Source organism: Felis catus, chromosome C2 (genome assembly GCF_018350175.1).
Source record: "Felis catus isolate Fca126 chromosome C2, F.catus_Fca126_mat1.0, whole genome shotgun sequence".
Classification (NCBI taxonomy): domain Eukaryota; kingdom Metazoa; phylum Chordata; class Mammalia; order Carnivora; family Felidae; genus Felis; species Felis catus.
This window is the reverse complement of record NC_058376.1, coordinates 26,260,022-26,284,883: the sequence shown is the minus strand read 5'-3', so window position 1 is coordinate 26,284,883 and position 24,862 is coordinate 26,260,022. Positions and strand designations below refer to the sequence as shown.

The window sequence follows — 24,862 nt, the reverse complement described above, 5'->3', positions numbered from 1 at the left end:
CATCCTCATTTGATAAGACATCTATGAGAAACTCACAGCTAACATTATATTTAATGGTGAGAGACTGACTGAATGCTTTCCCTCTGAGGATCAGAAACAAGAGAATAATGTCCACTTACAACTTCTACTGTACTAGAGGGTCTAGCCATGGCAATTAGATAAGAAAAAGGAATAAAAAGCACCCAGATTGGAAAGGAAGAAATGAAACTATCTCTATTTCCAGATGACATGATCTTGTTTTATATAAAATCCTAAGGAATCCACATTAAAAAAAAAAAGTCCTAATGAAATTAACAAGTGGGTTCAGTAAGGTTTCAGGATATAAAATCAACATACAAAAATCAGTTGTATTTTTATATACTAGCAACTTTGACCTTTGGGCAACTTAACATTTTTGAGCTACTCCTTCCTCAAACAATCAGAAAATGAAATTAAGAAATCAATTCTAGGGGCGCCTGAGTGGCTCAGTCGGTTAAGCGGCTGACTTCGGCTCAGGTCATGATCTCACGGTCCGTGAGTTGGAGCCCTGCGTTGGGCTTTGTGCTGACAGCTCAGAGCCTGGGGCCTGTTTCAGATTCTGTGTCTCCCTCTCTCTGACCCTCCCCCATTCATGCTCTGTCTCTCTCTGTCTCAAAAATAAATAAACGTTAAAAAAAATTTAAAAATAAAAAAAGAAATCAATTCTATTTATAACAACATCAAATATAATAAATTTAACAAAGAAATTTTAAGACTTTTACCCTGAGAACTATAAACGTTGTAGAATGAAATTTTAAAAGACCTAAATAAATAGGAGGACACCCTACGTTTATGGGCCAAAAGACTTAATATTGTTAAGATGACAACATTTCCCAAATTGATTTATAGCTGATAAGCTGAATCTTTAAAATGCATATGGAAATGCAAAAAGCCTAGAACACCCAACACAATCTTTTTTTTTTTTAATGTTTATTTATTTTTGAGAGAGAAAGAAATAGGGTGAGAATGGTGGTGGGGCAGAGAGAAAAGGAGACACAGAATCCAAAGGAAGCTCCAGGCTCTGCAAGGCTGGAACTCACCAACTGCGAGATCATGACCTGAGCCAAAGTCGGATGCTCAACCGACAGAGCCACCCAGGTGCCCCTACCCAACCCAATCTTGAATAAAATAACAAAGTTAGAAGACTTAGACTTCCTGATTTCAAAACTTATTACAGAACTACAGTATATAAGACATACTGGCATAAAAATAGAATCTATATTTTAAAATAAAAAAGATAGACTTATAGATCAATGGATTAGAAAAGAGAGTTCAGAAATAAACATTTATATTCTATGGTCAATTGATATTCTTTTTTTTCTTTAATGTTTATTTTACTTTTGTGAGAGAGAGAGAATAGGAGCAGGGGAGGGGCAGAGAGAGAGGAGAACAGAGGAATCAAAGCCAGCTCTGTGCTGATGGCAGAGAGCCTGATGCCAGGCTGGAACTCAAGAACAATGAATCATGACCTAAGCCGAAGTCAAATGCTTAACCGACTGAGCCACCCAGGTGCCCTTGGTCAAATGATTTTCAACAAGGGTGCCAAAAAATTATGAAGGATAAATATACTTTTCAATAAATGGTGCTGACACACTGGGTATCCACATGCTGAAGAATAAGATTGACTCATAAACCTAAATTTAAGAGCTAAAACTTTTTTGGTTAAATGTTTATTTATTTATTTTGAGAGAGAAAGAGAGACAGCAAGTTGGGGAGGGGCAGAAAGGGAGAGAGAGAAGTGCAGAGCCCAATGAGGGGCTTGATCTGTGACCCAAAGATCATGACTTTAGCCTAAATCAAGGGTTGGACACTCAACCCACTGAGCCACTATGCCTAAAAATTAAGTTTTTAGTTTAAGCTAAAACTTAAAACTCTTAGAAGAAAATGTAGGAGTAAATTTTAATGAGCTTGGATTAGGTATAGGCTTCTAAGTCACAGCACCATAAACACAGGGAGAAAAGAAAATTCTCAGCAGCCCTTTGGGACCTGAGGGGAAAAATAAAAGGGTATGAAAAGGAGCTGACCCAGGATATCAGGAGGCTCAATGTTTATTTCTGCTTCTTGAAGATTATAACCCACTTTGGTTTATTTGTTTTTTGACTTGAATTGAGACCTTTCCTTCTTGCTGCCTTTATTGGGCTCTCAACCTTGAGAGATTAACTGGAATCTTAGTATTGGTCTAAGAAGTTGGCCCCTACAATCTGCAGGCATGTCTTTTGGCGGATGGCTTTTTGCAGTTCTGCAGACCAAACCTAATTATCCACTCTGAGTTGTCATCTGAGTTTCTATCTGAGTTGCCAATGTTTGTCCATTTGATTCTTCTTCTGTCCATTAAGCAATTTTAGTGCATGAAAGAGCATCTAAAAGAATGTCAGGAAACCAGCAGCCATTTATTGAGAGCCATATGGGATATCCTGGCACTATTCACCAGAAGTCCATTTCTTTCCTTAATCAAGCAAGAAGGAAATGTATAATATTGTAATAATAATAATAAAAAAAAAACTCAAAAAAGACATGGCCTAACACATCTGCAGAATAGTCTACAAAATTCCTGTCATGTTAACAGAGTTTAACATATGCACTGAATGCAATTCTACTTGGTCAAGCCAGAATGTACTTAATCTCTATCAGAGATTACAAAAAACCTAAAATGCCACAAATTGCCCTGTATTCCTTTCTTGCTTAGCAACAGAAGGGAAATTAAATAAACAAGCAAGTCAGCCAAAGTTTATTTTTATATGCAATAAAGTTTTCATAAAAGTGAAATTATAAAGCTCAGTGGTCAAGAATGCTTTTTTTTTTAGTTTATTTATTTATTGAGAGAGAGACAGATAGACAGCATGAGTGAGGGAGGGACAGAGAGAAAGAGACAGAGAATCCCAAGCAGGCTCCATGCTGCCAGTGGAGATCCCACCATGGGGCTGGATCCCACACACCGTGAGATCATGACCTGTGCTGAAATCAAGAGTGGGACACTTAACCTACTGAGCCATCCAGATGCCCTGAGAATGCTTTTAAATGATAAGGGGGCTTCTTCAATCTTTCAAGTACTTTTGAATCAGGAATGCATAACTGACTTTTAAACATGTAAAATTAGGGACAGGTAAGATCACCTTGATAACAAGCCCATCTATAGAATAATACAATTATTCCTTTATCAGAAATTTACAAGTTTCCTAGCTCTTGAGAACTTGAGTTGTGAACTGGGATATGTTCTCCCTACTAGCAATCTGAAATTAGAAACATACAAGGTAACTGCAAAAGGCTATCCCAGCTTGGGAGTCACCTGGTGGTCCAAAGAGTAGCCTTACCCTGCCTACTCCCACTATCCCTGGGCATCTCCTCTATTTCATCTTCTCTTCTTCACTACTGATTAGCAGAATGCATAGCTGATAAAGGTTCTGCTCCCCAATTTTTTAAAAAGATGACTTCTTTACTTTTTTTACTTTTTAATTTTTTTTATGGAACCTCTACCCCCATGTGGGGCTTGAACTCACAACCCTAAGATCAAGAGTAGCATGTTCCACCAACTGAGCTAGCCAGGCACTCCTTCTGCTCCCCAGTTTAAATGTTTGTATGTGTGTGTGGTGGGGGGGGGGGTGCTGGGTTCAACACCACCAAACGATTCTTTAACACCAGCCAGGTGTCCTAAAATTCATCTCAGTTCTGACATTATCTACCCAGAGACTGCATCAGATTCCATAGGTTGAGGGCTCAGTTTACAAGTGGCCCCTCCCCCACCTTATCACTTGTGCTTCTGACCAACCAGTTATAGATTAGGGGTTCCAATAACCCTCTCCGTGGGTTTAATTTGCTAGAGTGGACCTCAGATGCCAGGTGCCACAGCCAGGTTGTCATCTGTGCTTCTCACTGAATGCCTATAAATCAGAGGTTCCCACACCTCCCTCCTTGGGTTTGATTAATTTGCTAGAGCAGCTCACAGAACTCAGGAAACCCATTTATCTACTTGACTACCAGTTTACTACAAAGAATATTAAAGGATACAAATCAACAGCCAGATGAAGAGATATACAGGGCAAAGGCTCAAACAAAGGGGCTTTTGTAATAGTTGAGTTTGGGGCCCTACATGGTGGCATGCTTGGAAGAGTTCTGGTTCACCTACAGGGAAGTTCCCTGAACCCTGGCCTTTTGGGTTTTTATGAAGGCTTCATTACACAGGCATGATTGATTGAATCACTGGCCACTGCTAATTGATTCAACATCCAGCTCCTCTCCCCTTCTCAGAATTCAGAGGGTGGAAATGAAAGTTCCACCTCTCTATTCAAGACTGGTTCTCCTGTGGGCGCCTGGTGGCTCAACTTTCTTTCAGGTCATGATCTCACAGTTCATGGGTTCAGGCCCCGTGACAGGCTCTGTGCTGACAGCTCAGAGCCTGGAGCCTTCTTGGGATTCTGTGTCTCCCTTTCTCTCTGTGTCTCCCCTGCTCACACGTGCTGTCTCTCTCTCTCTCAAAAATAAATAAACATTAAAAAAAAAAAAAAAAGACTGGTTCTATAGGCAATCAGCCTCCAAAGGTAGGGAATTTCCAAAAATCACCTCATTAGCAAACCTAGTGGTGGTGAAAAGGGGCTGGTTATGAATAATAAAACATCCATTTCACCTTTATGGCTCTGAAGCATTTTCAGGAACTGAAGACAAGAGGCCAAACATTATAACAAAAGGTGTTCTCATTGCTCTTATTGGTCTAGAAATTTCAAGAGTTTTGGCATCTATGAGCCAGGAAGTGTAGATGAAGATCAAATATATATGAGAAATATTTCTCATATATATTTGGTCATTCAGATGAACAAAATATTTTTTTCTGAATGACAATATGTATGTGTGTATGTATGTATGTATGTATATATGTGTATATATATATAAATATACATATATATGTATATATATATATATACATATATACATATATATGTATATATGTATATACATATATTTTTTTTTCTTTTAAGCAGGCTCCATACCCTGTGTGGAGCCCAATGTGGAGCCCAATGCAGAACTTGAGCTCATGACCCTGAGATCAAAAGTTGGATGCTTAACCAACTGAACCACCCAGGCACCCCAATCTATCTATCTATCTATCTATCTATCTATCTATCTATCTATCGATCGATCTATCTTCCTTCCTTCCTTTCTTCCTTCCTTATAAATCACAGCTTATACCTTCCCAAACTAATTCATAAGGTTGCAAAAGTTGCCTGGAGTCTATGGTCCCAAGCTTTCTATTCTTGCTGATTCTCCTGCTATTCACTCAATGCCGACCAGGTCCTTCACCCCAATTTTCCCCTATATCCCCACCAGCGTCTATCCATGCTAGATCACTTATCCCTACCTGAACAATCTGCCAATTCTCCCCTTCACATGTTTAAATGTAAATGTAGTCTCTTCTCTCTAAACTATAATACTAATCCCACATCCTAAATATATGCAACTTGCCCTCAAACATTCGATGCTCCATTGTTCTTGGAAAAAGAATAAGGTTTGACAAAGAAGTCTTGGCTCCCAATTCTATGTCTGAGGGAGACAAGTTGCTTTACTGGAGTGTGGAGTTGGCCTTGTGAATGCAAGTTCCAAAGAAACATTCTTCTGAAGGATGTATCATCATGTTCTGTCAGGAAGACTATAGGCTAAAAAGGTATTTATCAGCTTCCTTGTGAAATTCATATTTACAGCATGGCTGCTATGAGCTTTACAACCAATATAAAAAAACTAATTCCTCAAAGGAGTATAATCTAAGTTCCAAAATCTGGATCTCCAGCCAGGTTGTCTCTCTTTCTGGCATCTCCACTTGGATGTCCCCCAGGCGCCAAAAACCTAACATTTATACTCTACTAAACCTGCTTGTCCTCTATTCCCTATTTACTTAATAGCACCCTTATCCACTGATTGCCCAAACCTAGAAACCTGACCTGGCTTTGTTTCCTGTTCCTCAGAGCCCACATTCAACTGGGCTCAAATCCTGCTGGTCCTTTCTCTGAAATGTCTCCTGTTCTCTCACCAAAACTGGAGTTCACACCCTACCAGCTTTTACTGTAACTATGACAATAATTTCTTCAAAGATCTCCTCCTTTGTTTCTTCCTACTTCCTTCAGATCTATCCTTGTACTACCTCTAGAGTTTCTTTCCAAAACAAAGGTAGCATTAGGAAAGGCCCTTTCTATTTATTTTTAAGTGTTTATTTATTTTGAGAGAGAGAGAGAAAGAGCGAGCATGGATGGGCAGTGAGAGAGGGGGAGAGAATCCCAAGCAGGCTCCAAGCTGTCAGCACAGAGCCTGACAGTGGGGCTTGATCTCACAAACAATGAGATCGTAACCTGAGATGAAATTAAGAGTGGGACGCTTAACCGATTGAGCCACCTAGGCGCTCCCACCTTGATCATATTTTTAATGAGCTCATGCCCTTTCACCATTTTCCTAACTTGTCTTTTGTCATCTTACTAGAGGCTTAATGGTTTTAGTTTGCATTAAGTTGTTGAGGCATTCTATATATTTTCCTATTCAAAGGATAGAATAATAGTTTAGAATGTCAACCATTGTCTTACTGATTATATTTCTGAATTGAAATGTTCAGATTTGGGCTTGAATTGTGAAAGAACACTTTTCCTAAAATCTAAATTAATTCAGTCAACAAATAGGTTTTGAGGTCAAATTTAGCACCAACCACAAAACTAGATATTGGGACTACACTAGAAAGAGGAAACAGACATGTTTCCCGCCATTGGGGGAATGGGATAGGCATTAATCAAACGATCAAATAATTTACACATTCAAGTATAGAACTGTAATTATGCCAAGTCCTCTGAAGAGGAGGTGCCTAGTACTTTGGGAAACCCTGATTCTTAAAGTTGATTTAATTAGGGGCTCATTTTAGAAGGAAACACTCTGAAATGGGAACCATGACTAGGAACTACCCACCTGGTAGGTCAAATGTTCCAGGCATAAGTGACAGCATCTGCAGAGTGGGTGCAGCAATGGGAGGGTAGGAAAATGAGATGAGCTTGGAGAAGTAAGAGCTCAACTCTTCACAGCTGAGAAGTATTATCATTTTTATAAACACAACCGAAGCCCTTGTAGATCTTACCATCATGGGGATGGAATGTTAAGGTCTAATCAGAGAAAGGGGAGACTTAGCTGAATTCTGTCTCTGACTCCCAAAATACCTCGTTAACACTTTAATGCCTCCATGACACTAGTTTCTTTACCTCAATAACCAGTTTACCTCAATGCATGTCATCTCAAGTTTTGTAGAGATATTTTAAGGAACAATGAGTCATAATTGCGGAGTTCTTTGAACTCCTTGGATGAAAGATGTTATATGGTCTATAAATGTAAAGCATTGCTATTATCTATCAGACAGAAAGCTGTCTCCAGCCAAAAAGAAACCAGCAAAATATAAAGTATATGAGGCTCCATCCACTTCTGTCATATTTAAATATATAATCTAAGTATAAATTAAATGGTTTAATGCTGGGTAAGCTCAGCATCTTTGATCTAAAATGCCCAGAGCACTGTGCAAACATTAAGTCATCTGTTCTCAAAATGCCCTATGTATACGTCATAAACACCAGCCATTGTAATTCTTCCTGAGGATTATTATAGTATTCAAAGAATATAATTTTCTTTCCAGAGGTTACCAGCAGAGTTAGTGTAAAATCCCAGAAAGAGGATAGAGGCTCCTGGTTTATTCTGCCAGTCCTATTTACTTTCACCCAAACAAGCAAACGTAAACACCTCAAAGCCAAAATACAAACTACATAACATGGAGATGAAGAGCTTAAATAGAACAAGCAGCAAACTTTTATCCTTAGGTAAATATCATATCCCTTATCTTTAGTACAGGGGAAATTCAGTATTTTGTGGGTGGTTTTGACATAGAAAGCGTAGAGAAAAGGGACTGAAGATCAAGACACCATACAGATGGGACCTTTAGCAAAAGAGGTGAAACAGAGATGAGAGGAATATTTATAAGTTCACTCTTTTCCTTCCCTTTCATATTAAACCTTTAATGTTTTAGGTACAGAAAAACTTATAATTGAGAGGAGGGGAATTGAGAGGCAGGAAGAGGCAAGTAATGCCCAGAGACAGTATATCCAGGGCTTTCGAAAATGTTTTCATTTCTGGGGCACCTGGGTGCTTCAACTGTTAAGCGGTTCAGGTCATGATCTCACACTTCAGTTTGTGAGTCTGAGCCCCGCGTTGGGCTCTACACTGACAGTATGGAGGCTGCTTCAAATTCTCTATCTCCCTGGCTCTCTGCCTCTCTCTCTCTCAAAAATAAACAAACATTGAAAAAAAAAGAATATGTTTTCATTTCTTTTAAACTCAGAAGAAATAGGGGCACCTGGGTAGCTCAGTCGGTTAAGTGTCCGGCTTAGGCTGAGGTCATGATCTCGCAGTTTGTGAGTTTGAGCCCCGAATCAGGCTCTCTGGTGTCCACACAGAACCCACGTAAAATCCTCTGTCCCCCTCTTTATCTGATCTTCCCCTGCTCTCATGTGCACACATGTGCTCTCTCTAAAAAATAAACATTAAAACAAATAATAATCAGAAGAAATAATGATATAATGTAGCTTGAATTAAACTTGTCTTTTTACCAACACAGTTGTGAAAGACAATTTAAATTTTTTTTTTCAACGTTTATTTATTTTTGGGACAGAGAGAGACAGAGCATGAATGGGGGAGGGGCAGAGAGAGAGGGAGGCACAGAATCGGACAGGCTCCAGGCTCTGAGCCCTCAGCCCAGAGCCTGATGCGGGGCTCGAACTCCCGGACCGCGAGATCGTGACCTGGCTGAAGTCGGACGCTTAACCGACTGCGCCACCCAGGCGCCCCAAGACAATTTTAAATACCTTTTGTGGTGGGAGGGGACCACAAAGATAAAAGTACCTAGGGTCCCCAATAGTCAGAATGTGGCCCTGGAAATGCCCTAATTTAGATAGTTTGAGGAAAACCTGCTGAAGAAATCCTTAACAAGGATTTATTTATTCCACCCAGACACTAGAGAATCTTGCAAAAGCGACTAAATACAATGTTTTTCAAGTGATTCCACAAACTGAATGGAGCAAGCTCAATGAAAAACCCTAGAGCTAGGCTGTCAACAAAGGAAGATGTGGTCTGATTTCTGTGTACAGCCAATCTACAGACTACAGGAGTGTTATTTTATTTTAAAGGGCTAAGGAAGATCTGAGAATGATGAGCTTCATCGGAGAATTTAGAGTATTTATAACTACCAGCCCTTCCTCATGCTGGTTTATGATCCAAATTTATATTAATCGTGTCATTTGGGAACTTAATGCCAAAAATTATTTTTAAAGTTTTCCTGGATTGGTAGTGCCCTTGGATCCTGGCAGAAGCTAATATAAATTCTCTCTCAAGGAAAACACTTCAAACTCTCAAATACTCCACAAAGATAAAGTTCCACAAATACCCACTTGCAATAAAAAATAACCATAAAACATGAAAAAAGAAGCCTAACACAAGCAAGAATCTGTATAAACAACAAAAAACAAAATGAGGTACCCAAAGATTTCAAATCACATAATTATTGCACACATAAGATATATTAAGTGCATTTAATATGTTTAAAGAAATGTAAGAAATATTTGGGAGAAAATATTTGGACATATGAGTACAGAATAAGAAACCCAACAAATATAAAAAAAGACTAAATATCTATGGATGAAAAAATATAATTGAAATTAAAACTCATTTGGAGAATTGAAGAGTAGATTCAACACAACTGAAGAGCAAACTGGAAGATAAAACTGAAAAAATTACCTAGGATTCAGCTCAGAATATTAAATATATGAAAGTGATAAAGGATGAGATGTGAAGGATAGAATGAGTTGTAACATACATCTAATGGGCATCTCAGAGGGCACATCTTAGAGAATATGAAAAAAGGAATATTCAACAAGAACTTGAATATTGAGATTTTTCAAGAATTGAGAGATGACAGGAATTCTCTCAGGTTCAGGAAATCCCTGGCTGGATAAATAAACAGAAATCCCAAATTAGACACAACGTAATGAAACTGAACAACAAATCAAAGAGAAATTTTTAAAAACAGCCAGATGATCTACAAAGATCATTAGATAGACTTTATTAGAGCTGCAAAGGAAGCCAGAGTACAGTGGAATAGTATTTTTTTTTTTTTAGTGTCTTTATTTTATTTTTGAGAGAGAGAGAACAAGAGCAAGGGAGGGGCAAAGAGAGAGGGAGACACAGAATCCAAAGCAGCAGCTCCAGGCTCTGAGCTGTCAGCACAGAGCCCGAGGTGGGGATCAACTCACAAACTGTGAGATCATGACCTGAGCTGAAGTCAGACTCTTAACCAATTGAGCCACCCAGGCGTCCCCAGTGGAATAGTATTTTGAAAGCATTGACAGAAAAGACCAATAAGCCCCAAATTCTATGTACCAAGAACTCTACCTTTTAAATTAAAAATAGATATTTTTAGACAAACAGAAACAAAGTTTACCTTAAAGAGATCCTCAGTAAAGAAATTTATAAAGGACATATTTCTGGAAGAAGGCAAATCATCCCAGAAGTAGTCTGACATGCAAGAAGAAATGATGAAAAAGATATGTAGACAAATCTAGTTAAACATTGGCTATACTAAGGGGTGCCTGGGTGGCTCAGTCAGTTAAACATCCGACTTCAGCTCAGGTCATGATCTCACAGTTCATGGGTTCAAGCCCCACATTGGTCTCTGTGCTGATAGCTCAGGGCTTGGAGCCGGCTTTGGATTCTGTGTCTCCCTCCATCTCTCTGCCCCTCCACTGCTCACACTCTGTCTCTCTCTCCTTCAAAAATAAATAAACATTAAAGAAAATTAAAAAAAAAACATTGGCTATATTAAAAAAATGACAAGGTATACTTTACAATGTGTACAGAACAAAAACATTAGATTACAATATAAATTAGGAGAGGTATTTGATAGGAATTAAACCAGTCTGAGATCCTTGTATTACTCAGAAAATTACTGTTAATTTTCTTCAGGTTTTTAACATTTCAGTATGCATGGGGACATTCACCTCAACTGAGGGCAGATTTTTGCTTAGTATTTATATACTAAAGTTGATGCCCTCAGTGCTATTCCAGCCATCCTTCCAGAAAGCTGGCTCAGGGGTGCCTGGCTGGCTCAGTCGGTAGAACATGAGACTCTTGGTCTCAGGGTTATGAGTTTGAGCACTATGTTGGGCCTGGAGCCTACCTTAAAAATAATAATAATAATAATAATAATAATAATAATAATAATAATAAAGTTAGCTAACCATGTGTTTACTCCCAAGAGCTAGATACCAGTTGTATTTTCTAAAAGTAATTTTATTGGTGGTCTCCCCAGATTGACCCAGTCTGAGACCACAATGGAAGAATGTCCCCTATAAGCCGGGAATTTTCAATATGCTTCCTTTTTTCTGCCCTATTTTAACCTTTGAGCAGAAAACAAGAAATTAGCAGAAATTGGAGAAAAGCAACTAGCATGAAGTGACAGAGACCAAAACAAATAAAGCAATTGGAACAAACGGACTATTCTTGGATAAGAAAATTCAAAGGACAGCAATAAAATCTTTAATTTTAGTCTGTATAAATGTATCACTTTCTTTTTTTTAAGATCATATTTTATTTTATTTTTCATTTCATTTTATTTTATTTTTATTTAAATCAAAGTTAGTTAACATATACTGTAATAATGATTTCAGGAGTAGATTCCAGTGATTCATCCCCTATGTATAACACCCAGTGCTAATCCCAACAAGTGCCCTCCTTAATACCCATCACCCATTTACCTATCTCCCCACCCAACACCCCACCAGCAACCCTCATCTGTATTTAAGAGTCTCTTGTGGTTTGACTCACTGTTTTATTTTATTTTTGCTTCTCTTCACCTATGTTCATCTGTTTTGTTTCTTAAATTTCACATGAGTGAAATCATGTATCTGTCTTTCTCTGACTGACTTATTTTGCTTAGCATAATACACTCTAGTTCCATCCGCATTGTTACAAATGGCAAGATCTCATTCTTTTTGATCGCGGAGTAATATTCCATTGTATATATATACCACATCTTTATCCATTCATCGGGTGATGGACATTTGGACTCATTCCATACTTTGGCTACTGTCGATAGTGCCACTATAAATATTGAGGTGCATGTGCCCTTCAAATCAGCATTTTTGTATCCTTGGGATAAATACCTAGTAGTGCAATTGCTGGGTTGTAGGGTAGTTCTATTTTTAATTTTTTGAGGAACCTCTATACTGTTTCCCAGAGTGGCTACACCAGTTTGCATACTCTTTCTCCACATGCTCACCAACATCTGTTGTTGCCCGAGTTGTTAATGTTAGACATTCTGACAGGTGTAAGGTGGTATATCATTGTGGATTTGATTTATATTCCCCTGATGATGAGCAACGTTGAGCATCTTTTCATGTGTCTGTTAGCCATTTGGATGTCTTCTTTGGAAAAGTGTCTATTTATATCTTTTGCTCATTTCTTCACTGGATTTTTTGTTTTTTGAGTGTTGAGTTTGATAAATTCTTTATAGATTTTGGATACTAACCCTTTATCTGATATGTCATTTGCAAAAATCTTCTCCCATTCTGTTGGTTGCCTTCTAGTTTTGCTGATTGTTTCCTTTGCTGTGCAGAAGATTTCCTGTGCAGAGGTCTCAATAGTTCATTTTTGCTTTTGTTTCCCTTGCCTCTGGAGACATGTCGAGTAAGAAGTTGCTGTGGCCAAGGTCAAAGAGGTTGTTGCCTGTTTTCTCCTCTAGGATTTTGATTGCTTCCTGTCTTACATTTAGGTCTTTCATCCATTTTGAGTTTATTTTTGTGTATGCTGTAAGAAAGTGGTCCAGGCTCATTCTTCTGCAAGTCACTGTCCAGTTTTCCCAGCACCACTTGCTGAAGAGACTGTCTTTATTCCATTGGATATTCTTTCCTGCTTTGTCAAAGATTAGTTGGCCATACCTTTGTGAATCAATTTCTGGGTTCTCTATTCTGTTCCATTGATCTATGTGTCTGTTTTTGTGCTAGTTCCACACTGTCTTGATGATTACAACTTTGTAATACAGCTTGAAGTCCGGAATTGTGATGCTTTCAGCTTTGGGTTTTTTTCTCAACATTACTTTGGCTATTTGGGGTCTTTTCTGGTTCCATACAAATTTTATTTTATTCCTTACAATTTTTTTTAACATTTATTTACTTTTGAGAAACAGTGAGACAGAGCATGAACAGGGGAGGGGCAGAGAGAGGGAGACACAGAATCTGAAGCAGGCTCCAGGCTCTCAGCTGTCAGCACAGAGCCCGATGCAGGAATCGAACTCACAGACCGTGCATGAGATCATGACCTGAGCTGAAGTCTGACGCTTAACAGAACGAGCCACCCAGGTTCCCCTGGTTCCATACAAATTTTAGAATTGTTTGTTCTAGCTCTGTGAAGAATGCTGGTGCCATTTTGATAGGGATTGCATTGAATGTGTATATTGCTTTGGGTAGTATTGACATTTTAACAATATTTGTTCTTCCAATCCATGAGCATAGAATGTTTTTCCTTGTTTGTTTGTTTGTTTGTTTGTTTGTTTTGTTTTGTTTTTTGGATCTTCTTCAATTTCTTTCATAAGCTTTTTATAGTTTACAGTGTATAGGTTTTTTACTCTTTGGTTAGGTTTATTCCTAGGTATTTTATGGTCTTTCGTGCAGTTGTAAATGGGATCAGTTCCTTGATTTCTCTTTTTGCTGCTTCATTTTCGGTGTATAGAAATGCAACCGATTTCTGTACATTGATTTTATATCCTGCCACTTTGCTGAATTCATGGATCAGTTCTAGCAGTTTTTTGGCAGAGTCTTTGGGTTTTCCACACAGAATATCATGTCATCTGCGAAGAGTGAAAGTTTGAGTTCCTCCTTGCTGATTTGGATGTCTTTTATTTCCTTTTTTTGCCTGATTGCTGAGGCTGGGACTTTCAACAGTATGTTGAAAAACTGGTGAGAATGGAAGTCCCTGACATGTTCCTGATGTTAAGGGGAAAGCTCTCAGTTTTTCCCCACTGAGGATGATATTAGCTGTGGGTCTTTCGCATATGGCCTTTATGATCCTGAGGTATGTTCCTTCTATCCCTACTTTCTTGAGGGTTTTTATCAAGAAAGAGTACTGTTTTTTGTCAAATGCTTTTTCTCCATCTATTGAGAGCATCACATAGTTATCATCTTTTCTTTTATTAATATGATATATCACATTGATTAGCAGATATTGAGCCAGCCCTGCATCGCAGGATTCACTTGATTGTGGTGAATAATTATTTTAATGTATTGTTGGATCTGGTTTGTTAGTATTAAGATTTTATTTTTACATAATCTTTACACCCAACATAGGACTTGAACCCACAACCCCAACATCAAGAGTCACATGCTCCACTGACTGAGCCAGTCAGGTGCCCCTAAACTTACCACTCCTGTGTATTCCTTCTGGAATCACATTATTGGGAATAAAAAAAAAAAAAATTCTAGGTCACTGACTAAGGGTTGATTTCTAAATATTATATACATGGCATTAAACTAAAAATGTATTTATAAATTCATTTGCACAGGGGTAAATAGATGTCTTGGATGGTATTAACCCATGAAACCCATGTTCTTGATATTGCAAGTAGAACACTTGTGAGAAACCTTCATTTCTTTCTTTTTTCTTCTTTTTTTTTTTCTAGTAAGTAGGCTCCATACCCAACATGGGGCTTGAACTCATGACTCTGAGATCAAGAGTTGCATGCTCTCTGGACTGAGGCAGGCAGGTGCACCAGAAACCTTCATTTCATTTTCCAGAAAATATAAAAATCAGCCAGTGTCATCTATGAAAGAAAGTTTCTTGCTTTACATGCCTTCATAGTCCAGGTTGGTAACAGGGAAAAATCCTTTAATTCTTATGAATAAGTCAATCTCTGAATGTGTTCATAGGATTTTAATCATCTCTCAGTGTGTTGACAAGTTCACTGCTGCTGAGAAATCTTCGTAAGAACATATGCTATGTTAACCATAGTTGTTTATGTCTCCACAATTATCACCTTCTTGACAGACCAAGAATCACCTTTCTGCTGGTTTAGAGGCTATACAATATGGAATGCTTGGTGCTTTACTAAACTAGGACAATTCATTTAATGGCTGTGCACTATTGTCAGCTTGTTTTGAAAATCAAATAACCAGGGGCGCCTGGGGGCTCAGTGGGTTAAAAGGTTAAGCATCTGACTCTTGGTTTTGGCTCAGATCATGATCTCAAGGCTCTTCGGATTGAGCCCTGAGTCGTTCTCTGTGGTGACAGCATGGAGCCTGCTTGAGATTCTCTCTCCTCTCTCTCTGCCCCTCCCCTGCTCTCCTGTGTGTGTGTGTGTGTGTGTGTGTGTGTGTGCGTGTGTGTGCGTGAGCACACGTGCAGTCTCTCTCTATAATAAAGAGTTAGAAAAATATATCAAAGGGTCAATAATTTGCATGATCCATATTTAATGACATTATCTCATTACAGTTTTGTATACATAATTTCTAAGCTAACTATAGCCACAAAGCCTTTTTTTGTTAAATGTTTATTCACTTTTGAGAGACAGATATAGAGTGTGAGTGGGGAAGGGGCAAAAAGAGTGGGAGATACAGAATCTGAAGCAGGCTCCAGGCTCTGAACTGTCAGCACAGAGCTGGACATGGGACTTGAACCCACGAACTGTGAGAGCATTACCTGAGCTGAAGTCGGATGCTTAACCAATTTAGTCACCCAGGCACCCTTAGCCACGAAGGCTTCTTAAAGGTATTAATAAGTTTCAGATATTGGCATAATTTTAGCTGCTGTTTTTATGAAATAATATAGTCGTAAACCAAAGTGTAAAGATGACTTCATTTAACTTTTTTCCTCCCCCCCCATCTTTGATATAATTGTTTAAAGAATAGTTTCCTGAATAAGGTAAATTACTCCTTTCAAAGTTACTTAAATCTTAGAGATGATATACTTGGAAAAATTTGTGTTCAGTAACCTAATGAAGGGTAAAACACTAATTTTGGGGGTGCCTGGCTGGCCCAGTCTGAGAAGCATGAGACGCTTGATCTCAGGATTGTGGGTTTAAGCCCCATGTGAGGTGTAGACATTACTTAAATAAAAACTAAAAAAAACCTCCAACCAATAAAAAAACATTAATTTTGTAAAATTTACATTTTAAAGGTGCATTCTAAAAAGACATATTCAGATGTGATGATTTGAGTTATTGTATACATATTTAAATACTTTTTATTAACATACATCAACATATTAACATATGAATTAAATATACTCAGTTCAACAAATACTAGATTCTACTATGGGCTGGCTTCCTAGAGTGACAAAGATGAATAAATAATGTGCCTTTCTGGCCTAGAAATATACAGAGTAAGAAGTGATTGATAGGTATGAAAATGTCTACCACAGAAGGAGGCAAAAGGGAAAGATTGAAAAAAAAAAAAGTACTAGAAGGAAAATGTTAAGATAAAAATCCTTCTGGATAATTTCAAAAGATTTCCTCTAGTATGTGGTTGAGATAACCCATGAAGGGTAAGTTTAATTTCTACCAGAGACACTTAAAATAAATGTTGCTGCTTTGAAGTGATTAATACTAGAGAAATTCTCATATAACAGTCTGAAATAGATATGAACAACTTTAATATTTATTCTTTTCTAATTTCATGAACTATAATGTGTTAAGAAAAAATTTAAGTTCCCAATATTTTATACCTTTAATTATATCAGGTAGAATTTTTGTTTCCTCTGCTAGGAAATCCCTAGCAGTTACTCTGAACTCTCCTCCGTAGATCAGTCACGACTCCACTGGAGGCCCTTTGAATCAGGATCACTGGAGTGGGTTCAGATACTGGTATTTTGAACAAGTTCTCTGGATGATTTTATTTTATTTTTTATAGATTTTATTTTTTTTTAAATTTTTTTTCAACGTTTTTATTTATTTTTGGGACAGAGAGAGACAGAGCATGAACGGGGGAGGGGCAGAGAGAGAGGGAGACACAGAATCGGAAACAGGCTCCAGGCTCTGAGCCCTCAGCCCAGAGCCTGATGCGGGGCTCGAACTCCCGGACCGCGAGATCGTGACCTGGCTGAAGTCGGACGCTTAACCGACTGCGCCACCCAGGCGCCCCATAGATTTTATTTTAAAGTAATCTCTATATGCAAAGTGAAACTGAATTTACAACCCTGACGTTAAGAGTCCCAAGCTCCACCGACAGGGACAGGGAGGCCCCCTCTAGATCATTTTAATATGCAGTCAGTATAGCCGACCACGAGGCTAAATTGCAGTTGAGCAACTTTGGTCTTACCAACAACTGATTTATTTTCTCTTTGCTGGTTCAACAAATAATAAGAATTTTCCAATATTATTCTTTATTAGCTGCCACTTTAAAAAATGTTTATTTTTGAGGGGGGGGGCAGAGAGAGAGGGAGAGGGGATCTGAAGCACTCTGTGCTATTAGCTGCCATTTGACTGAGTATTTACTATGTGCCAGGCACAGTGCCAAATATTCTTTTAGTGCCGTATCTCATCTAATTGTCATAGCTAGGTGTATTTCCAAAACACTTGCCCAGTTAACTGTCCCTTTCCAGGACCCAAGAACTTACCCACTGCACCACACTGCTTCTCTCCTCTAAGTCACTCCAGATAGGGAACTGTTGGAAACACAAAAGTCTCTTAGCAGTTATATACAAACCCTATCTGGAAAGGGCAACTGAGAACACAAATGACACAAGAACAAGTATGGAGGATTCCAGGAAGTGACACTGTAGGGCAGACCAGGAGATTCAAAATCTCTTTCGCTGGTCCCCCCAACACCGCCTCCAGCCTTTAACCACCCCTACTTAGCCTCACTTTTAAAGCTCACTGGTCCACGATGGCCAATTATAGGGTTAGAATAACCTTTAAATACACAGGGTCAAAAACACCGGTCCAGATATTTCCCAAATCCGAAGCTGCAGCTGAGGGGTTCGGTCATTATTGGAGATAGGGAAAAGCCTTCTCGAGCCTTCCGCATCAGCCCACCGACTCAACGATATGGGAGCAAATGCCCGGGGTAGGGTGGGTTGCCTGGTTCTGGGTCCTCACAGCCTTAGGAGGGAGACCTCGCAGCAAACCGCCAGAGGTGGGACTCGTGGCTGGAGGCCCCTCATTCCGTACCAGCCAGAGGGGAGGGCGGGGTGAGCGCCTGCGGGGCCAACCGTGTTTGCCGCCCTTCAGGATCCCGGGGCAGGACCGCAGGCGTGGGTCGTTCCGTGCCTCATCCTGGAGCAAGGGCGCGACCGCAACTGGGGAAAAGAGCCTGCTCGACCCTAGTGCACACACCCTGATTTAACTAAAGGCACTGAAGCGGGGACCTGGGCTCATGGGGGGAATGGCTGCCGGCTCACCCCCAAGACAGAGCGCAGCTGGCCGGGGAATTCTATTCCAGAGGATCCCTAGGGCAGTCCGCACTGGTTGCCACGGCAACCCCACGCTCTTGGCGGAGCCGGCGCGCGCCGCGGGGCTCAGCCACTACCGGAAGTGACGTATTTCACCTGCCGTGCAAGGGTGGAGTGGGACGGGGGTGCGGAGGTGCAGCCGCCGCCAGCCAGTCGGGAGCGCGCAAGGCGCAGGGTGACTGAGACCCCGGGTGAGAGCCGCCTACCTTCAGTCACCGCCCACGGCCGGGCCGCCACCATGGCGCTTCTGCTGCGATTCGTCGTCTTGTGGGGAGTCGCGGGTGAGTGGGGGGCAATTCAGTTCCTAGGGTTCCTGTTGCCGGCACCGCCCTGGGGCGCTCGCTGCCTGCGGCCACCCGGGAACAATGAGGCGTGGGGGAGGGGACGGGTGCGGTTTGGGGGCGCTGCGGCAGTGGTGGCCGTGCGGGAGGTATCAAAATGGGGTGGTTTGCGGAGCCGGGCGTGCGAGCCGGGAAGGTGGAATGGCTCGGAATAGAGCCATGCAGGGGCATGAAGTGTCCGGGGGGAGTTGGAGATGGTGGGGACCGAGCCCGGAGATGAGGGGCGGCGGTACAGGGGCTACTCGGGCGCGGGTGGTGGGCGCGGCGTGCCGGATGCGCCTGGCGTCTCTCCCAGACCATTCTTTGCTGCGGGTGCAAGCTTTGCTTTATTCGCGCTTGCCTTTTCCCTTGTTAGCCGCGGTGTTGTGTCCGTCCAGGGTTACTCGATTTCCAAAGCCTTGGGCTGCGAGTTTGCAGGTGTTGAGCAGTCCAAACGGGGAGGCTGAATTACAAACGCCATGATTAAATAGACACCGAGCTTTTCAGTGCCTCAAATCGTCCAGGCTACCTCTAGGAAAGAGGCGCTGAACGAACAGTAGCCTGAGCCTTCTTGGTCTGGTAGAAGAGGAGAGCCCAACCACGAGCTGTTACCTAGAAGGTAACTCGACGAAGTAGACCGTGTTAAATCAAAAGTAGATTCCAGCAAAATAAAAAATAAAAAATGCGGTTTTGGTTTCCGCAGTCCCGGCGCAAAGTGCAAAGGAGAAATTCGTAACCTCGGTTTGAATTTATGATGAGTTAATTCATTTTGAAGATAAGAGGGGATGACTTGTACGGGGCACTTCTTAAAGGATTCGCCAAGTACATTTTTCGACTGCGTCTTTCTCGGGAGGGGAAAAAAGGCATTTAAAAAATGCGTGGACTATTAGAAGGCACAATCATTTCACACTTTAAGTGATCTGTTTTCATGTCAGTGTTTTAACTACCTGATCTTGTTTGTCAGGGTAAGCACTTGTATTTTAGAACCAAATTGTTAATTAAAGGAAAAAAAAAATCCATAGGTGGGACCCTGGAGACACATTCGTGTAGCTTCTGGAAGGATTTTTTTTTTTTTTTTTTTAAGCCCGAAAGGATCGGGTGGCCCTTTCTGTTGGGATGGCTCTCCGTTTCCTGTTGAAATGTTAATTCCATTGTTAGATGCCACATCTGTGAGCATTACTCCTGGGATCAACATTCTATTACCAAGTCTAATCTTCAGACTATAGCACCACCTCCACCTTTTTGATACATATCATTTAGACTTGGGTGAAATTTCCAAAGTGAAGCTTCTGCAAAAGATGGTCAGTAACCAGTTTACTTGGTACATTCCCATCTTTGTTTTGTCAACGACTAAGCTGAAGTTGAAGTGGAGAACACATGTTCTCTATGGGAAGAATATTTTAGGCTACATTTAGAGCAGAAAAGTGGAATAACATAAACAATGTAGAGGATTTAAAAAAAATTTTTTTAATGTTTATTTATTTTTGAGAGAGACAGAGATAGAGTGCGAGCTGGGGAGGGGCAGAGAGAGGAGGAGACAGAATCTGAAGCAGGCTCCAGGCTGTCAGCGCAGGGCCTGAGGTGGGACTCGAACTCACAAATTTAGGAGATCATGACTGAGCCCACATTGGCTGCTTAACCGACTGAGCCACCCAGGCGCCCTGAAGAGGATTCTGTTTTTCACCCCCTGGGGATGTCCAACTAATTATCTGGATTTCATTTTTTCTGGGTGCCTCACTTTGTTAGGCACAATGAACTTCTCATTTAAGGACTATTGTCCTTAGCTTAACAAGACAACTATTTTTAGTTCCAATTTCCCAGCTTAGGGAACAACTCAAAAACTATGTAACTGATGTATGGCTTCGAGTATTTCTTGAGATACTCTTTGCCATTTTAGAAGTCCGTTGCTATGAATTCGGTTTGGGTGGTAACATGATTGGCTTCTACATTTGGCAAAACAGAGTGGAGGAGGCTTACAGATTAAAAATTGCAGTGCTATTTTTCTTCTAGATTTGTCTCCATATGGGTTGTAAAGCGTTTTGTGGTATATTCTGGTTGCTAGTGGAAGTCCTTTTGATGCATTTTATTACCCACCCAGCAGCAAGTCATACTACCTAAGTCACACTAATAATAGTGGCAGTGGTAGTATAGCTGTAGCAATCGTAGTAAAATTAAAGCCTTGATTGAGCAGTTATTAAATGCCAGACACTGTTAAGGGCTTTACATATACTCCATCTACCTAGTAACCCTAGAGGGTGTGTATTACAATGATCCCTATTGTACATGTGAGGAAACTGAGGCATAGAATAGTTATGTAACTTAATTTGCCAAGGTCACAAACTTCCTCTTTAATCCTTGCTCTTACCACCATGTTATTTTGCCTCTTTCCTCTTTGATTACCTCTGATTGACATCCTAAATTTTTGTCACTGTTTATCTGTCATGTAATAAGAACCTGCTGTGTGCCAAATACTGAAGTCTTCTGTTATTAGCCCTTTACTTTTTTGATTTTCGTTGAATGCTTCCTGGCACCATTATGAAGACACGGGGAGTCAGGGCTTAGTGTTGTAAAACTGACGTGGCCCATGTACCAGCAGCATCAGCATCACCTGGGGATCTTGTTAATGTTTGGGGGGCTGCTGTTTCTCACACTGTCAGCTTGAGTGAAACTAAAAATTACTTGTCTACCTACCGCTTGTTAGTCATTTGATGGCTGCAGGCCCCTGTCCTTTCTGTGTGCCTCAGTTGCTTTATGTGTCAATAGTAGGGATCCTACCACCGCAGAGTTGTTGAGGAGCAAAGTGAAATGTTTATCATTTTGCTTTCCGGAAGTCTTCTTTTGCATAAAATATATGAAGATTAAGTGGGAACTTTATCTCCTCTATATATGTCTCTTACTGTTCACATTTTGGCCATTATACCAACCACCCCTCCTCAGAGGCAAGCCACGTTAGATTGGCTCCTTACCCTGCTCGTTGTGGGGTGTCCGTCAGTCACTCAGTTTATCTCATTGCATTAGGTCAGAGGGCAGGGGCATGACCTGTGTTCTGGTTACAGTCCCAGTGTTAGTTAGCTTGTGGTATGTGGCAAATAGCAAATGTTCAGCAATATTGTGTGGCTAAAAGTTTGCAGCTTTTTTACCACTACGCCTGTGTATGACGTAGCTCTCATCGGTTCCATTTCTCTCTCTCTCTCTCTCTCTCTTTCCCTTCTCATCAAATAAAGATGGTCCTTCTAGTGATCATTCCAGTAGCCTTGTCTCATTCAGTTGTTAGTCTAAAGTTAAGCTTCTGCTTTATCTTTGATCTCATTGTTCTGTTCCACTTTAGTTGCCAAAGGTAACAATCACCGTGTTCCAAATCCGCTTATCTTTTGGAACTTCTTTTTGGTTCTTTCCCACCCTGTTAACTTGCTCTTCACTGACTTCTACAGAAGGTCCCTAAAATGTCAGCCTTAGTCAAGATTTGGCCCATAGTCCTCTTCTTTCAATCTTAGACCTGGGTGACCTCATCTACCCATTACTGTAACCTCCAAACAGTTGCTAATGACTTAAAAATAGTGCCAGCTCAGCCTACCTCTCCTTTGAATTCTGGGCCGCTGTTTCCAACTGCTTAACATTCACATTCCATCCGAATGCACTTCAGTACCTTACACTGTGCAAGTCTGGAGCCGAACTCATCCGTTAATTAATTGATTAATGATCCAATCATTCAAATATTTATGGCCTACTATGTACTGTGCCTGTACTAGGCGCCCTTACAGTAGTAGGTGCAAAGGTTTGATAGGACATTCCCAGCAGATGGTACAGCTTTTGCAAAGTCTTGGAGTTCTGAAAGGATATAATGTATTGTGAGAGGTGAGAAATTCAGTGCATTAGAGCATCTAACCAGCACTTCTCAAAGTTTTGATGTGTGCCTGAGTCTTTCTTATAAGAAAGTATGGGGTGAGGCCTGAGATTTTGCCTTTTAACCAGTGACCCACACTGTGGGTGGGTGAAGATCTAAGGCTGTGCCAGGAGCTTAGTAGATGAAGATGATGGATAGCTGTCAAGTGCTGCCACCCTCCTTGGTACAAAGAAACTTGTGAAGGCATTAAAAAAGTGAGATTATACACTGAGATTATTCTCTTGAATGATGAACCTGGAGGCAGTTCTGGAGGCAGATAGAACCAATAGATCTGATACAGGAAGCTATCTAGGATGATCTACACATAAGCAGTGCAGTCCCTGTTAAAAAAAAAAACAAAAACAAAAACACAAGAGTTGTGTTGGGCTTCCTCTGGTGTGAAAAGTTTTAAGAGAAATGCAGTGAAACCTGATACCTGGTTGGTTGCAAGAAAAAGTTGGAGAGAAGCAGTAAGATTTCTGGCTTTGGGAGAATGGTGAAGTCACTAACCAACAGAGGGTAAAGAAAAAAGGAGCAAGTTTTAGGGGAAATGACCAATGAGCTTAAGTTTAGACAGGTGATATTTGAGGAGCCCGAAGGGAATGGAGGTAAAAAATACCTATTAGGAAGATTGAAACAAAGGACTGGATCTCAGGAAAGACAAGTTTGGTGATAGAGAATTGAGAATCACCACTGATAGGTGGCATCTGTGTAAGGTTAACCAGGAAAAGCTGGTAGGACTAGGAGAGATGGTGAAATGTGACACTGGAGAGCATCAACATCTAATAAGTAAACAGGGTGAATAATAAGGAGTGATGGGGGGGGGGCATGTAGGAGAACTGTGGGATGAGGGTATCCCAGAAACTGATGTAGAAATGAGGCCAGTGGGTCTTACCATTGGGAGATTATTGGCGACATTCAGGAAGTTCTTGATTCCATAAGGAGGACAGTTTTCTGTAGGGGATAGAGTACAGCTGGATTTTCATATATTAAGGAGTGGGCATCAGGTAAGTAAAGAATGAAAAACATGCTTAACGTTTGCAGTTGTCTTGACAGTGAAACATTGCACAAATGACCTTCATTCCAAGGGACAGTAGCAGAAGGTAAGCAGCTAAGGACTCCCTTACCTTCCAGCCACCCAGACTTAGAACCTTGTTCCTTATTTTCCTTTGTGCACCATTTCCTCCTTGTACCTTAAATATTGGGGTTCCTCAGTTTATGGCTTCAGTTAGCGTTTATGTCTTGACAGCTTCCAATCTATTTCTAGTCTGTCTCCCAAGCTTTTTCCCCTCATTTGAAACCACCCACTTGACATCCCTGCTTCGACTTTCTGCAGGTGCTTCCAATTGAACCTGTCTACATAACGACTGTTCCCTCTCCCATTAAGTGGCTTTTTCAGTTAGCAAAATACCCAGGCAGAAATCTGGGTACCTTACTGACTCTTCCTGTTCTCTCATCTGCTTACATCCAGTCACTTTCTAAGTCACTTGTATCCCTCCAGCCACTACTCGTAGTCCAGGTTATCACCTCTTAAGATGGTTGAAATAGCTTCGTTGGCCTTTGATTAAGTGATTTTTCCCTACTCCAAGCACATTACTGGAGTGTGTTCTAATGTTTATCAGGTGGGCCTTTATTGTAATTGTTTTTCCTGACCAGACTGTACATTTCATGATGTCAAGGATTGTCTGTTGATTCCATATTTTGTTCCCAGTGTATGCACAGCCCATGCTAATTAAATGGGAAAATGTTCTAGACAGGAATTGATGTTTGTTGGCTTGTGGAAAAAGACCTGGAGGGAAGGAGCACTTGAAGATCAAGAGTATGTTCCTCACAGAAGAGGTGAGCAGGGCTGGGCTCCGTACCCTGCACAGGCAAGCTGTGTGTGTCTGTTTTGCCCTGCGCTCGGTAATGGAGTGAATTTGTGTTAACACCGTCTCATTGTAATATCCTGTTGCAGTCTGTTCTCCCAATCATGTTGTTTCTACCTTTCTTCTGTTTTATACAAATCATTATCAGGTGTAATTAAATAAAGGCAAGAATTGATAGTGGGAACTTTTGGTTCATTTATTTGGTGGCCAGCAAGAAATGGATAAAGTAACTAGCCCATGGGGTGCCTGGATGGCTTAGCCAGTTGAGTAATTGACTTCAG

General features: G+C 40.6%; 1 protein-coding gene and 1 long non-coding RNA gene across 8 annotated transcripts in view; one reads left to right on the top strand and one right to left on the bottom strand.

Annotated features, from left to right (window-relative positions):
• LOC109503373 overlaps positions 1-18,487 on the bottom strand; it is a 132,875-nt gene extending 114,388 nt beyond the window's left edge. For all 4 annotated transcript variants that reach the window (XR_006584917.1, XR_006584915.1, XR_006584916.1 and 1 more), the window contains exons 1-2: positions 18,230-18,487; positions 17,677-17,724 (exon numbers count right to left, since the gene is read on the bottom strand). This is a non-coding gene — a long non-coding RNA (uncharacterized LOC109503373). The remainder of the gene's footprint in view (positions 1-17,676; positions 17,725-18,229) is intronic.
• A 133-nt stretch (positions 18,488-18,620) lies between these two features.
• The window catches only part of CXADR (CXADR Ig-like cell adhesion molecule), a 56,028-nt gene continuing 49,786 nt past the window's right edge, over positions 18,621-24,862 (top strand). Inside the window, exon 1 of one of the 4 annotated variants that reach the window (XM_011285859.3) lies at positions 18,621-18,791. In XM_011285859.3, coding sequence (XP_011284161.1) covers positions 18,749-18,791 — 43 coding nt within the window. In that variant the 5' untranslated portion in view covers positions 18,621-18,748. Of the gene's footprint in view, positions 18,792-24,409; positions 24,553-24,862 lie in introns of those variants that run through there. The other 3 variants (XM_045036716.1, XM_019839492.2, XM_019839491.2) reach the window with 3 other exon arrangements.